Source organism: Oryctolagus cuniculus, chromosome 13 (assembly GCF_964237555.1).
Source record: "Oryctolagus cuniculus chromosome 13, mOryCun1.1, whole genome shotgun sequence".
Lineage (NCBI taxonomy): Eukaryota > Metazoa > Chordata > Mammalia > Lagomorpha > Leporidae > Oryctolagus > Oryctolagus cuniculus.
Genome location: NC_091444.1, coordinates 57,526,310 through 57,539,558, shown reverse-complemented (window position 1 = coordinate 57,539,558; position 13,249 = coordinate 57,526,310). Strand labels below are relative to the sequence as shown.

General features: G+C 47.0%; 1 protein-coding gene and 1 non-coding gene across 2 annotated transcripts in view; one reads left to right on the top strand and one right to left on the bottom strand.

Moving 5' to 3' along the window:
- Window positions 1–13,249, top strand: part of LOC103351033 (formin-2) — a 134,321-nt gene that overhangs the window by 83,008 nt on the left and 38,064 nt on the right. The window contains exons 8-9 of the transcript XR_011381527.1: window positions 6,552–6,628; window positions 6,949–7,082. This is a non-coding gene — a transcript (formin-2). The remainder of the gene's footprint in view (window positions 1–6,551; window positions 6,629–6,948; window positions 7,083–13,249) is intronic.
- Window positions 782–5,062, bottom strand: LOC103350921 (ral guanine nucleotide dissociation stimulator). Its single transcript, XM_070055566.1, has 6 exons — window positions 4,577–5,062; window positions 4,066–4,167; window positions 3,652–3,845; window positions 2,833–2,886; window positions 1,758–1,951; window positions 782–1,491 (listed from the first exon to the last, which is right to left on the bottom strand). The coding sequence occupies exons 1-6, from the start codon at window positions 4,712–4,714 to the stop codon at window positions 1,058–1,060; spliced, it is 1,116 nt and encodes a 371-aa protein (XP_069911667.1). The 5' UTR covers window positions 4,715–5,062; the 3' UTR covers window positions 782–1,057.

Genomic DNA, 13,249 nt, shown 5'->3' with positions numbered 1-13,249 from the left:
GCAGATCACTCTTAGTGGTTTGGTCGCATCTCTCAGATTCGGTCTGTCTCATCATTTATCTCTGTCTCAATCTCTCTCTCATATAAATTGATCTAAATGCAGACATGTATATGTTTTTGGATGCATGTTTGCTTATGTACCTGTTGCTAGATAAGATCCTCACTGCGGACTGACCAGGAACTTGTTTTTCCCATGGCACTGTCCATGTGGGCACAGGTTGACCCAGCCCAATCACCTCAACAGGAGCAAGGATGCCCTAGCACAGCTGGAACATAATTAATACATCCCCTCCACACAGAGGCAGTGAGGTTTCCTGTTCCTTGGAGTTTATGAATATATTTACTGTTGATGATTGATTTTTAACATATAAACTTGGATATCTCTGGGATTTTATTTTTAAATAATTTTGGTTAAAACAAAGAAATTTGGCCACTGTGACACTACAGGTTAAGCTGCTACCTTAACCGGCAGCATTCCATTTGGGCTTTGATTTGAGTTCCTACCGCTCCATTTCTGATCCAGCTCCATGCTAATACTCCAAGGAAAGCAGTGGAGTATGGCCCAAGTGTATGGGCCCCTTCACCCACGTGCTAGACCTGGAATAAGCTCCTGGCTCCTGGCTTTGCCTGGCCCAGCCCCGGCCATTGTGCCATTTTGGTGTGAGTGAGAGGACGGAGGACCTCTTTCTCTCTCTCTCCCACCCTCCACATGTCTCTCTCTATCCATCTTTCTCTCTCCCCCTCTCTGATCTCTGCCTTTCAAATAACTAAAAAAAATTATGATAAAATAAGATGTCAGAAGCACATTTCACGCTAAGTGTCAAGAAAGAAGAAGCCAGTTGCTATGTTAGTGCATGCATATGTGACATCCTTTGTAGGTACAGGCCTGAAGACAGAGAGTGAAGAGATTGCCAGGGATTAGGTCTGGACGGTTGGGGGCAATGACTTGGGGAGTACAGATGGATGAAAGGTTCCAGAGTGACACAGTGGTGATGGACACACAGCATTAATTAAAGTGGTTACTATGGAATACCTTAAAAAGTTAATAGTATATTTTATTAAAAGCGAATTTTATAGTATACAGAATAGTAATTTCTTATGCGGAGGTAAAGGAGAAAGATGAACATTACTACATATTGTGTAGTAAGGGAGGGGGCTGTGAGCGCTGGCCCAGGGACAGGTGCCAGCTGTGGAGCTGCAAAGAGCTCAAGGTCTTGGGACTCGGCAACAGGCATTTCCTGCCTAGAAGGTTGCAGTAGATCCGAGACTGCGGTGGGGTCTGGATCTGATTCTGCGGCATTCACTGGCTCTACAGGAGGAGCTGCTGGAGCTCCCTGGCACTCTGGAGCTAGTGCCACGGTGGGGTCTGGTGTGAGCTCCCTGGAGGTTTCCAGAGCTGGTATGCGAGCCTGTTCTGGCTGTGGGGCTCCATCTGGCAACAGAGATGGAGGTGGCACAAGCTCTTGTTGTGGAATTGGAGCTTCCGCTGGCCCTGGAATCACAAGAGGAGAACATATCAGCAGCAGGCCTGACTTTTCATGTGCCTTCCAGAGACAAAACCTTGTCTCTGACTCTCAGGGAAACCTTTGACGCAAATTCTGCTTCCTGAATGACTTTCAGGAAGTTGGGCCTCCATTTTAGTCATCAGGATCCCTTGTTGCTCCTAGCCCCACCCCTGGTTCTGGAAGCTTTTCTGAGTGTGACCTAAACTCTTCACCTCCCCGTGCACTCACATGCACTCATCCCCGTCCTGCTCACCCTCTAGTTCTGCCTCAGTGGGCTCCGGGTGCTGCAATCGTCCCAGGAGGAGTTGCACACGGTGCCCCAGCTCTGAGTCACGCAGGATGAGCTGTGCATAGTCCAGCAGCACGTGCAGACTGGTGTACTGTGGGGGATGATCAAAATCTTGCGGGTATTGCTCCAGCCAGGTGGCCAGGATGGTCGAGATAGCACTGGGGGAGGCAGGTGGGCAGTCCAGTGAGAGGCCTGGCCCTTCAGGCTGCACCATTTTCCCAAGATACAGATGGGGCTTCAGTGCCTCCCATAGCTCTGACCCAGCTCATGCCACTGGAAAACAGGGAGGATAGAGCCCTGGTCCCTGAAGGGGGACTGACAAATGGCCCTATGAGAGGGAGCCCTTGACCATGGTGTCACCACATATCCCTTTACAGTGAAACACACTGATGCACACTATTGTCTGTGTCTTGTCCTCCCTAGAATGCCAGCACCACAAATACGGAGTGGGATGTTGTCTGCTTGGTTCACTCACTCTCTGGCACTCAGTAGGTGCTACCTAAGTAACTGAAGCAGGAGGAAGCAAGGAGTGCAACCTCTGTCCCAGGCTTCTGAGGCCTGTGCTACTATCCTCAAGTGGTAGTGCTGACAGCACAGTGAATGGGTCTGCTCTTCCCAGTGCTGCTCATCTCCTGAGGTGCCTGACCCCTGGGCACTGGCTGCAACCTCTGAGCACCCATCATGCCTCACTGTGGGACTGCAGCCATATTTGTGAGCAGGATGCCCCCACTCCGACTCTGGGTCCCAGTTTGGACTGATGGTGAAAGCAGGTTTGGATGAGAGGTGGTGGTGCTGGATTCCCTCAGGGCTTTATCTTGTCCTCCCACTACCCCTCTCTGCCCCACAGTGCCTGTGGCCCAGTCCCAGCTCTCTGGTTGGTTCATTTGTACAGGGCACCACACAGACCTCATCTCTGCAAGAACATCACAGGAGGTTCAGATCCAAGGCTCCTTCTAGTTGCATGCAACGCACAGTCCCCACACTTCCAGCACAATGTTGTTAAAAACTGGGTCCCTCCACTTCCACCACACCCACTCACTGTTTGACTGCGTCCTGGAGTACACCTTCAGCAGTAGGAGAGAACCATGGGAACCTAGAGGAGGCAAGGACGGTATCACATCGGCCCCATGGTTGGCACCCCCTGTCAGTGAGCGTGTCTGGGTCTACCAAGAAGGGAAGTCCAACAGGGACTGGCGCGTGTCCTGGGCTTTGGATCAAGGTCACTGCCTAGAAAGGTCCTGCTGATCGTGTGACTTCATGTCCACCATGGCAGGAGGAAACTCCAACCAGCTTGTTTCAAAGGAAGCTGAAGGTCTGCACTCCTCTGGCTCTCATCACATATCCTTGGTCTGGTTCAACCCAAAAACACCTGGATGGAATCTGGACCCAGCTCAACAAATAAGGAAACAGTTTAACTTTGCATGGACATTTGATGCAGTGGTATGTCCCTAGAAATACTCCCTTCCCATATCCAAGCTGCTGGGTTGGAGTCCTCATTCCAATTTCAATCTAGTGCACTGTGAATGTGCACCATGGGGACAGGATATGACTCAATCCTGGGGTCCCTATCACCCATGTAGGAGGTCTGTATTGAATTCTTGGTTTTTGACTACAGTCTCTCTTAGCTCATCTCTTCAGGGAAATTCTATAGAGGAACAGCAGATGGAAGAATTTTTACTCCTTGTCCCTCTCTCAAAGGAATATGTAAAAAAAATTATTGAACCATTCAGCTCAATTTCAGAGAATCATAAAATGCTAAAGCAAGAACTTCCTTTCAGGGAGGGGAAAATAAGGAGAAGGTGGGGTGACCTTGCCAAGACTCACAGGTTGAGGTGGCCTGCAGATTTGGGAGACTGACCTTCCTAACAGTGCGTTCAGCACCTGCCCAGTGGTGGCAAAAGCTCTGTAGGTTCTCAGGAAGGTGGGAACATATAAGGGCTCAAAGCCAAGGAAGGCAGGCACCAGGCGGTCCACCAGCTTCTGCAACGTGTCTTCCTGGGCCCTCCACCCAACGTGGGCATCATACTCGATCAGTTTAGATGGCTTTTTCACCTAGGTTAGGAGAAAGGAGGGACACACAGTCAGTGCAAGCTCCAGGAGCCACCAGAAATGTAGGAGCTGGAATTCAAACCAATGCCAAAGCCATCACTGATTCTTGTCCTGCATCACACTGATGGCGCTCTGCCTACCCCACCGAACACCCATCTAAGACCCTCAAGAAGCAGGTGGCATCGGGGCCAGGATGTGGAACCCCCTCTGCACTCCTACTCACCCTGGGCCAACAGCGGCCTCTGTTGGCCTCCTGTCTCTCCATGCGGGAGATGGAGTACAGGACCTTGTTCAGCAACTTCTGACCTCTGTTGTGCTTGGAGCTCTGGAAAGACAGTGCCCGGCAGGTGCAGAGCAAGCATCAGGGCCCTGCCTGGTCCCTTTCCCTCTGTTTCTGCCCCTCGGGACCTCCTCTTCTCCTGACCACATGGACCTTGCATCACAGAAAACCCCCTAGAGGATGGGATGTGCTGGCATGCGGGATGTGAAATAACATCTAGGCAGCTATGAGTGCCCAGAGGATTTCTTTCCGCTCTGCCAGCCATGACCTGAGTTGTGAAGAAGACAGCACCACCAGGTTAAGGCCTCCCAGCCTGACCACCACCTACCACATGATAGGCCCTCCCCTCACATACTATTTCCCCCTCCCCAATAAAGGTGTTTTGGGGCAGCCCAGGTGCTTTCGCCATGAAGTCTTGGCCTGAACAGCTTTATCCTGGGTGGTCCTGAGTTACCTGTGGTTGCCGTGTGCTACAAGGCTGGGTGTGGTGGGGGTGAGGCGAGAACCAACGTTGGAATCGCTGCCACAACCCCTCATCACGCGGGTTTCTCGGGCCACGGCCTCGAGAAGTGGGAACACAACAAGAGAACATCTTGTTCTGTCAAGCGTCTCTCGCTAAATGAGCTGCGCAGGGGCCTCTCTCTAGAATGTTCGTGCCTGGTTACCAGGGTTACAGGATCTGTTGTGACCTGTTGCTAAGTGGCGCGGTAACAGTTGGGGCTTCCTTATCTCACCCCTCTTCTCCCATCTGAAGTCCCCAAACCACGCTGGGATTGAATGTATTCCCACCCTGCTGTCCCATTCTGTCTCTGTTTCTCTACACAGTGACACCAGTGCCCCCTTTGAGCAGGACCTATGGACTTCCTGGCTGCTACCACAGTGGCAGACACATGGAACCTTATTTCCAGATTTCCTGACTTTGACCAGGGTGGAACCCTGAATTGGTTACTGTGCCCCTTGGGACACCCCCAGTCTCAGCAGCAGCATTGTAGGATCATTCTAGAATCTACTCTAGGGGTGTCATCAGGTATACAAGTGACAATACTGAGTGAGCCTATGGCTGGTGTCCTATGTATCTAATGCAAAAAGTAGAGCTAAATACAGAAGAGGGTGTCAGATCACATGGGATACAGGGTCTTTGACTCATTCGTGGGGAGTGCACATGATTCACCAATCCCCTTGTTGTCTGATGATTTCAAAATATCTTGTAGAACTGAAAAGCAGATCTGATTCCTGTTATGTGAGCTTGGCATTATCCACCTTCTTCCTTTGCATCGTTTGTCTGTATCATGAGTGGCTTGAAATTGATCAAATCAGGCTGAAGGCAGGAGCCAGGGCCCTCATCTGGGACTCCCATGTGGTTGGCAGGGATCCAAGCACTTGGACCACCTTCTGCTGCCTTCCTAGGCACATGAGCAGGAAGCTGAATCAGAGGCAGCTAATCAGGATTCAAACCAGTTTTGTATTTGGGATGCATGCAGTGAAATTGATGGCTCAACCCAGGCCACCAAAACTCTGGCATGGTGGGCAGACTTCTAGCTGCTCCCAGCTACCTTCACATCCAGGTGCAATTTCCCATGTAGTCCCCTGTCTTGAAGTGTGTACTCGACTAGGGACTCTCTTCTAGTCGATAGGACGAAATGTCATCTGCGAGATTTAGATGTGAAAGGACTGAGAGTAAAGCCTTTTTCTTCTCAGTTCATTCCTTCTCTCTCCTCCCCTCCTCTTTGTCTTTCCCCTCCTCTCCTTTATCCTCCTCCTCCTCCGTCTTTCTGCCCACCATCTGTTAGTCTCCTGTCATTAGAGATGGGTCACTAGGATATCTGCTGCCTTTGGGTAAGCTGTGTGTCTCAATCCTCGCAAGGAAGCAGAGTGGGGAACTCTGTGCTCAGTCCACACTAAATCCTGCCAGTCCCCCTAAATCCTTCCCTATTTGAGCTTCTGTTGAGGCCACAGCCCCTACTCCTGAGAGCCTCTGTGGCAGAAGCCTTGAGGTGAGTATCACTGGACTTGTGGGGCAGTGAAAGCATGAGATCATCACAGTTGTCGTAAATGAACACAGTTGAGTTCATGGTTTCTGAGGGCAGTGCACCTGCTCCAGAGTCAGGTTTGGCTCTACTCCATCCTCTCCTCCTCCCCGTCCAAGCTCTCAGTCCCACTGGCCACCTTCCTAACCTCCTCTCTGGACAAACTCACTTCTGCACTGGAATCTACACAGTGGAGCCTCCCCAGCACACTGCTGTCAGTGTTGTGCAGAGCGGGCTCCTCTTCTCGTCTGCCCCAGCATAACTGTCCCTAAGTGTAGACCTTTCAGATCTCCCATGAAGTGGCTCAGCACTCTTGCAGAACCTTCACTGAGTATGTTACAGCACTTGCTCTTTGATTCCTGCTATTTTTATTTTGAAGATTTTGTCTCCCTCTCCTTGCAGACTATGAGCTTCTGGAGGGCAGGAGCCAGGATGGTCTTTCTCAGTTGGACCCCAGGACTGACTTTGCTGGAAACAAGGTGAGTGCTCAAAGCTCACCACAGCTGAAGGGGGAATGTTGGAAATTTTGGGGCACAGGGAGGACCTCCCCTTGGAGGACCTGGGTGGAGCTGGGCTGGTGAACATGGACCAACATGCACACAGGGTCTGTCTTTGCCCTGGAAAGCAGGGACCTCCTCCACAGTGCAGAGTCTTGGTGCTGGGCACCAAGATTCCTCCAGGTGCATCCCATGAAGCCCTCTCTGCCGCAGACAGTTGTCGTTGAGCAATAGTTAGCCACATGGACTGCGGCCATGCATTACTCCCGCAGGGAGAAACTGAGGTGTTGTGACAACTGCAGGTGGACCCAGAAGAGAGCAAGGTGACATGCTGGTGCCTCAGATTCATACAAGTCACCCACGCCCTTTTGTCTGCTGACAGAATTCTGTGTCAGAGAAAGGAGGTGACTGGTCCAAGGTCACAGGCTGGTTCAAGGTAATGTGGTGCTTTTGTTGGGATTTACTTTGCCTACATTTTGCACAGCCTCAGGATCAGAGAATCAGTCTGACTGGCAAGCGATTCATGAGACTGATAGGATGTCATTCTCATGTCTCTTGAAGGTCAAGGTGACCAGAGCCCGAGCTCAGTAGATGTGAATAGAAGGACTGTATAGGATTTACAAAGGGAGTGCAAATGGAGCCTACACAGCTGTGCAAACCCTTTGTCCTTCCTTCTGTCCTCATGCCCATCCTCTGAAAGGTAGCCATCCTGAGCCCTCCTCCACAGCACCCTGTAGGAGAAAGAGCACCCTAGCTCTATCCTGTGCCACAGATATTGTGGGTGCATATAGGGCTGTTCCCAGACTCTGAACTCCAAGCTGAAGAGGAGGGATGAGCTTCTGTGGGGGTGTCTGGATGCTGAGTTACCTACCACTTCCTCTGGTTTTTGGTGTTTGCTCTTTTCTGGAGAAGGGAGGGAGTCTAAGCAGGACACCTCAGTGGGAACAGAGCTCTCCTTTCCCAAGCAGAATGACAGAAGCCACTGTATTCTCTCCCTTTCCTGTATCCTGTCAGGGGCTCTTAGGAAATCCTCATCTGTACCCTGCACGGCCTGGTGCAGGTGCAGGGTTGTGCACCAGGTACAGACAGCTGTGCCTCCCGTGGGTCCAAACAGAATCTCAGGTAATAGGCAGAGTGTTTGGCTCTACGATTTTTCCCCTATGGACACTGGGAACCCATGCTGGAATTTATGATTAAAATAAATCGACACCAATAAGCTGGCAGGGGTGACAACAGAACATGGTACAATTTATCACTGAAAGGAGTTGTTAGGAAGAAACTATTTTAAAAATAATTTTGATAAATACTGTCTGAGCCAGCACAATAGACAGTACAAAAGTATTGATGTCTTTAGGATATATTCAAAGCATCTGCAGACATGAAATTAGTGTATGGTCCAGAGTTCTCATTCCTCATTGAAGACACAAATGATCTTAATGAAACGTTTTCAGTAAAAGGACAATAAATGTGTACAAAGTTTCACAATTTTTTTACTGAGTCATATTTTAAGAAAAACATTTAGATGTTTAAGAACCTTGTTCCAGTTTGCTGCAAAAAAAATTTCTCTCAACAATTTCTAAAAATATGGATAGATTTCGGTTTCACTGTTTATTAACCAAAGATTATAAACCTATTGAAGTTCTCTGGGAATAAAGTTTGAGTCCCAGTGGGAGTGTCCCACAGGAAAAGCCAAGTAGACTTTGTCATTGTCACTGTGCTGAGTGATGCTTCTTCCATTACTCCCATGATAAACTTCCTAGGGAGATGGAAGAGCCAGGTCTTGGTCCCTTAGCAAATAACCTGCCTCCCTCCTGATTTTTGGCCATGTAAGAGCACACTAGGGCCACCCAGCAGTGTGGCGGCTGCGCAGGTTGAGGGGCAGCTGTGTTGCCTGTGCTCATTCATGACCCGAGTTCCTCCATTCATTACCATTCAGTAAAGAAGGAGGTCAGGCAGGGTGTGAAATGTAAACTGCATCAAGTGAATGTGACCTGGAGGTGCAATGAACTGTTCTCCATGAGGAGGCTGCCTTCCTGTTTCCTGAGGCTGTAATAAATAATAAAAATAAGGTAATATTGTAATAATAATAATGTAATAAATATTTATAAATAAATAATGTAAATAAATAAATAATAATGTAATAATTACAGTTCCCGTTAATCGGGCATATGCAGCTGTGATGTAGTCCACTTAATCTCAACACACTGCTTCCACAGGTCTTGCATGTTCTGCAAGAGAGCAATTTTGTCTCTGTTTTCTCTTTTGTCAGGCAACGCAGGGCCTGACTTAAGGAAATACTAAGAAATATCACTGACGGGGCTGGTGCCATGGCTCACTTGGTTAATCCTCTGCCTGTGGCACCAGCATCCCATAGGGGTGCCGGGTTCTAGTCCCAGTTGCTTCTCTCCCAGTCCAGCTCTCTGCTGTGGCCCAGAAAGGCAGTGGAGGATGGCCCAAGTCCTTGGGCCCCTGCACCCACATGGGAGACCAGGAGGAAGCACTTGGCTCCTGGCTTCGGATCGGCGCAGCGCTGGCCATGGCGGCCACTTGGGGAGTGAACCAGTGGGAGGAAGACCTTGCTCGCTGTCTCTCTCACTGTCTAATACTCTACCTGTCAAATGAATATATAAAAAAAAATAGGGGCAGATCCACGATGGCGGAATATTGAGGGTGCGCACTTATAGTTTGGGAAAAAATAGTTTAATACAAGTGGAGTTGCTGTAGTCTCAGGGAAAGGCTCGGGAAAAAATTGCAGTGGAAACTCTTCTGGATCTAGTGTATGTGACATGGAGGACCTACGGGGAGAGCAAGGACGCCCACGGTGGAAGCCCAGTGGCAGAGTCTGAGCACCAGTGCTGGAAGGGGAGGTGAGACAAAAATCTCAGTAACCCAAGACATTGGTGGGGAAACAACAGAAAGAGCATAGAGGGAACAAGGCTTGAAGCCCCACTGGGGAAAGTTCACCAGGCTGACTGGAGGAGAGGAAAAAATGAGTAAATAAGGGGAACTGGCATGGTCGTGAGCCTCTCTCTCCACTCACCTTACAAAGCTGAGCAAGACAAAGACAAAGAGCAGGTGCCATTTTGGACATAGGTAAAGCACCGCCTGCCATCAGCCAAGCAGAAAAACCTGACTCTGGTGGGGAGAAATTACAGGAGGTTAGGACCTAGTGAAGGTGTGGAGCTAATGAACTGAGACTGTGAAAATCTGAGAGTGGGCGACAAAACTCATGGAGTACACAAACTTGGTAACCGTGGCAACTTGGTGGGAGACTGCAGAAAAATTTGAGACCACACTGAAGGCTGCATAGACCCTTTGTGTGATCCTTGGGGTACAGCAGATGAATACCCACAGGGGCCGGATTTCATACATTGAGTACCCTCAATTCCACTCAGCTGTGTGGAATTACTTCCCTTCTGAGTCAAAAAAAAAAAAAAAAAGAGCAAGCGAGAGAGAGAACAACCTGGGTGAATCACCTTTGGCACACCTTTAACCCTGAAGACCCAATCAGAGCTCTCTGGCCACACCCATCACAGCCTCTAAGGATCCATCAAAAGCAGACAGTCCACTTGATCTAGAGATATAGTATATCGAGAAAAACCACTACAGCGAAGAAACCAAAGAATATCTCCACAATGCCAAACAAATGCAGAAACCGAGGAAACAATAACAAGAAAGACACTATGACGCCCCCAAATGAACAAGACACCCAAATTCAAGATTATGAAGATGATGAGATAGAAGAAATGCAAGAAGCAGATATCAAAAAATTGATAAGAATATTAAGAAGTTCTCAAGAACAAATTCTTGAAGTACGGAAATCCTTACTGGACAGGATAGAAAATCTCTCTCGGGAAAATGAAGTATTAAGGAGGAATCAAAATAAAATGAAGCAACTTAGAACATGAAACTGTGATAATGGAGAGAAATCATAATGAAATGAAGAATTCAATAGATCAAATGACAAACACATTAGAGAGCCTTAAAAACAGAATGAGTGAAGCAGAAGAGAGAATATCGGACATAGAAGACAGAGAACAGGATGGTATACAGTCAAACCGAAGAAAAGAAGAAGAATTTAGAAATCAAAAAAATATTGTCGGGAATCTACAGGATACTATTAAAAAACCCAACATTCAGGTTTTAGGAGTTCCTGAAGGCATGGAGAGGGAGAAAGGATTAGAAGTCCTTTTTAGTGAGATACTAGCAGAAAATTTCCCGGGTTTGTCTACCAACAACAGATGCTGGAGAGGATGTGGGCAAAAAGGGACACTAACCCACTGTTGGTGGGAATGCAAATTGGTTAAGCCACTATGGAAGTCAGTCTGGAGATTCCTCAGAAACGTGAATATACCCCTACCATTCAACCCAGCCATACCACTCCTTGGAATTTACCCAAAGGAAATGAAATTGGCCAACAAACAAGCTGTCTGCACCTTAATGTTTATTGCAGCTCAATTCACAAGAGCTAAGACCTGGAACCAATCCAAATGCCCATTAACAGTAGACTGGATAAAGAAATTATAGAATATGTACTCTATAGAATACTATACAGCAGTCAAAAACAACGAAATCTGGTCATTTGCAACAAGGTGGAGGAATCTGGAAAACATTATGCTGAGTGAATTAAGCCAGTCCCAAAGGGACGAATATCATATGTTCTCCCTGATTGGCGACAACTAAAAAAAAAAGAAGACCTAAATGGAAGATCTCTGCGAGTGATCTCAGTGGAAAGAACAGGGCCATCAAAGAAGGAGGTACCTTTCTCTGAAGGGAGGAGAGAACTTCCACTTTGACTATGACCCTGTCTGAATAAGATCAAAGTCGGTGAACTCAAAGGGCTTCTATAGCCTTGGCAACTCGTGACTAGAGCCTAGGGAGATTACTGACACCATAAACAAGAGTGTCAAACTGTTAAGTCAACAACACCAGTCACTGTGTACTTACTTCTCATGTGGGATCTGTCCTTAGTGTGTTGTCCAATGTGAAGTAATGCTATAACTAGTACTGAAACAGTATTTTACACTTTGTGTTTCTGTGTGGGTGCAAACTGATGAAGTCTTTCCTTAATATATATTGAATTGATCTTCTGTGTATAAAGATAATTAGAAAATGAATCTTGATGTGAATAGAATGGGAGAAGAAGCGGGGGATGGGAGGGGTGTGAGTGGGAGGGAAATTGGGGGGGGAAGCCATTGTAATCCATTAACTGTCCTTTGAAAATTTATATTTACTAAAAAAAAAAAAAAAGAAAGTAAAAAAAAATAATTTCCCGGGTTTGGAGAAGGACAGAGACATCCTAGTACAGGAAGCTCATAGAACCCCTAATAAACATGACCAAAAGAGATCCTCACCACGACACGTTGTAATTAAACTCACCGCAGTGAAACATAAAGAAAAGATCCTAAAATGTGCAAGAGAGAAACGTCAGATTACTCTCAGAGGATCTCCAATTAGACTCACAGCTGACTTCTCATCAGAAACCCTACAAGCTAGGAGGGAATGGTGAGATATAGCCCAGGTATTAAGAGAGAAAAACTGCAAGCCCAGAATATTATATCCTGCAAAGCTCTCATTTGTGAATGCAGGTGAAATAAAGACCTTTCACAGCAAATGGAAATTGACAGAATTTGTTGCCACTTGTCCAGCCCTGCAAAAAATGCTTAAAGATGTGCTACACACAGAAACGTGGACATCAATATGAAAGACGGTAAAGGAAGAAAACTACCAGTAAAAGATAATAGGAAGCTCAAAGCATATACTAGAAAATATCTTTGGGAAAACATAAAAAAATAGAAGAGGATACAAAAAAATGGAAAAATCTTCCATGCTCATGGATTGGAAGAATCAATATCATCAAAATGTCCATTCTCCCAAAAGCAATTTATACATTCAATGTGATACCAATCAAGATACCAAAGATATTCTGCTTAGATCTAGGAAAAATGCTGCTGAAATTCATATGGAGACACATGAGATCTTGAATAGCTAAAGCAATTTTGTACAACAAAAACAAAGCCAGAGGCATCACAATACCAGATTTCAGGACATACTACAGGGCAGTTGTAATCAAAACAGCATGGTACTGGTACAGAAACAGATGGGTAGACCAATGGAACAGCATAGAAACAGCAGAAATCAACCCGAACATCTACAGCCAACTTGTATTTGATCAAGGATCTAAAACCAATTCCTGGAGCAAGGACAGTCTATTCAATACATGGCGCTGGGAAAACTGGATTTCCACGTGCAGAAGCATGAATGCACTCAACATGGATTAAAGACCTAAATCTACGACCTGATACCATCGAATTATTAGAGAACATTGGAGAAAGCCTGCAAGATATTGGTACCCACAAAGGCTTCTTGGAAAAGACCCCGGAGGCACAGGCTGTCAAAGCCAAAATTAACTATTGGGATTGCATCAAATTGAGAAGTTTCTGTACTGCAAAAGAAACAGGAAAGTGAAGAGGCAACCAACAGAATTGGAAAAAATATTTGCAAACTATGCAACAGATAAAGGATTAATAACCAGAATCTACAAAGAGATCAAGAAACTCCACAAAAACAAAACAAGCAACCCACTTAAGAGTTGGGCCAAGG

Coding starts and splice junctions, on each gene's coding strand:
- LOC103350921 (XM_070055566.1), bottom strand. CDS start 4,714: ATGTTCTCTTGTTGTGTTCCCACTTCTCGAGGCCGTGGCCCGAGAAAC. Junction 4,168..4,576: donor GTAGCACACGGCAACCACAG/GTAACTCAGGAC, acceptor CTGTCTTTCCAG/AGCTCCAAGCACAACAGAGG. Junction 1,952..2,832: donor CTCCAGGACGCAGTCAAACA/GTGAGTGGGTGT, acceptor TGCCTCCCCCAG/TGCTATCTCGACCATCCTGG.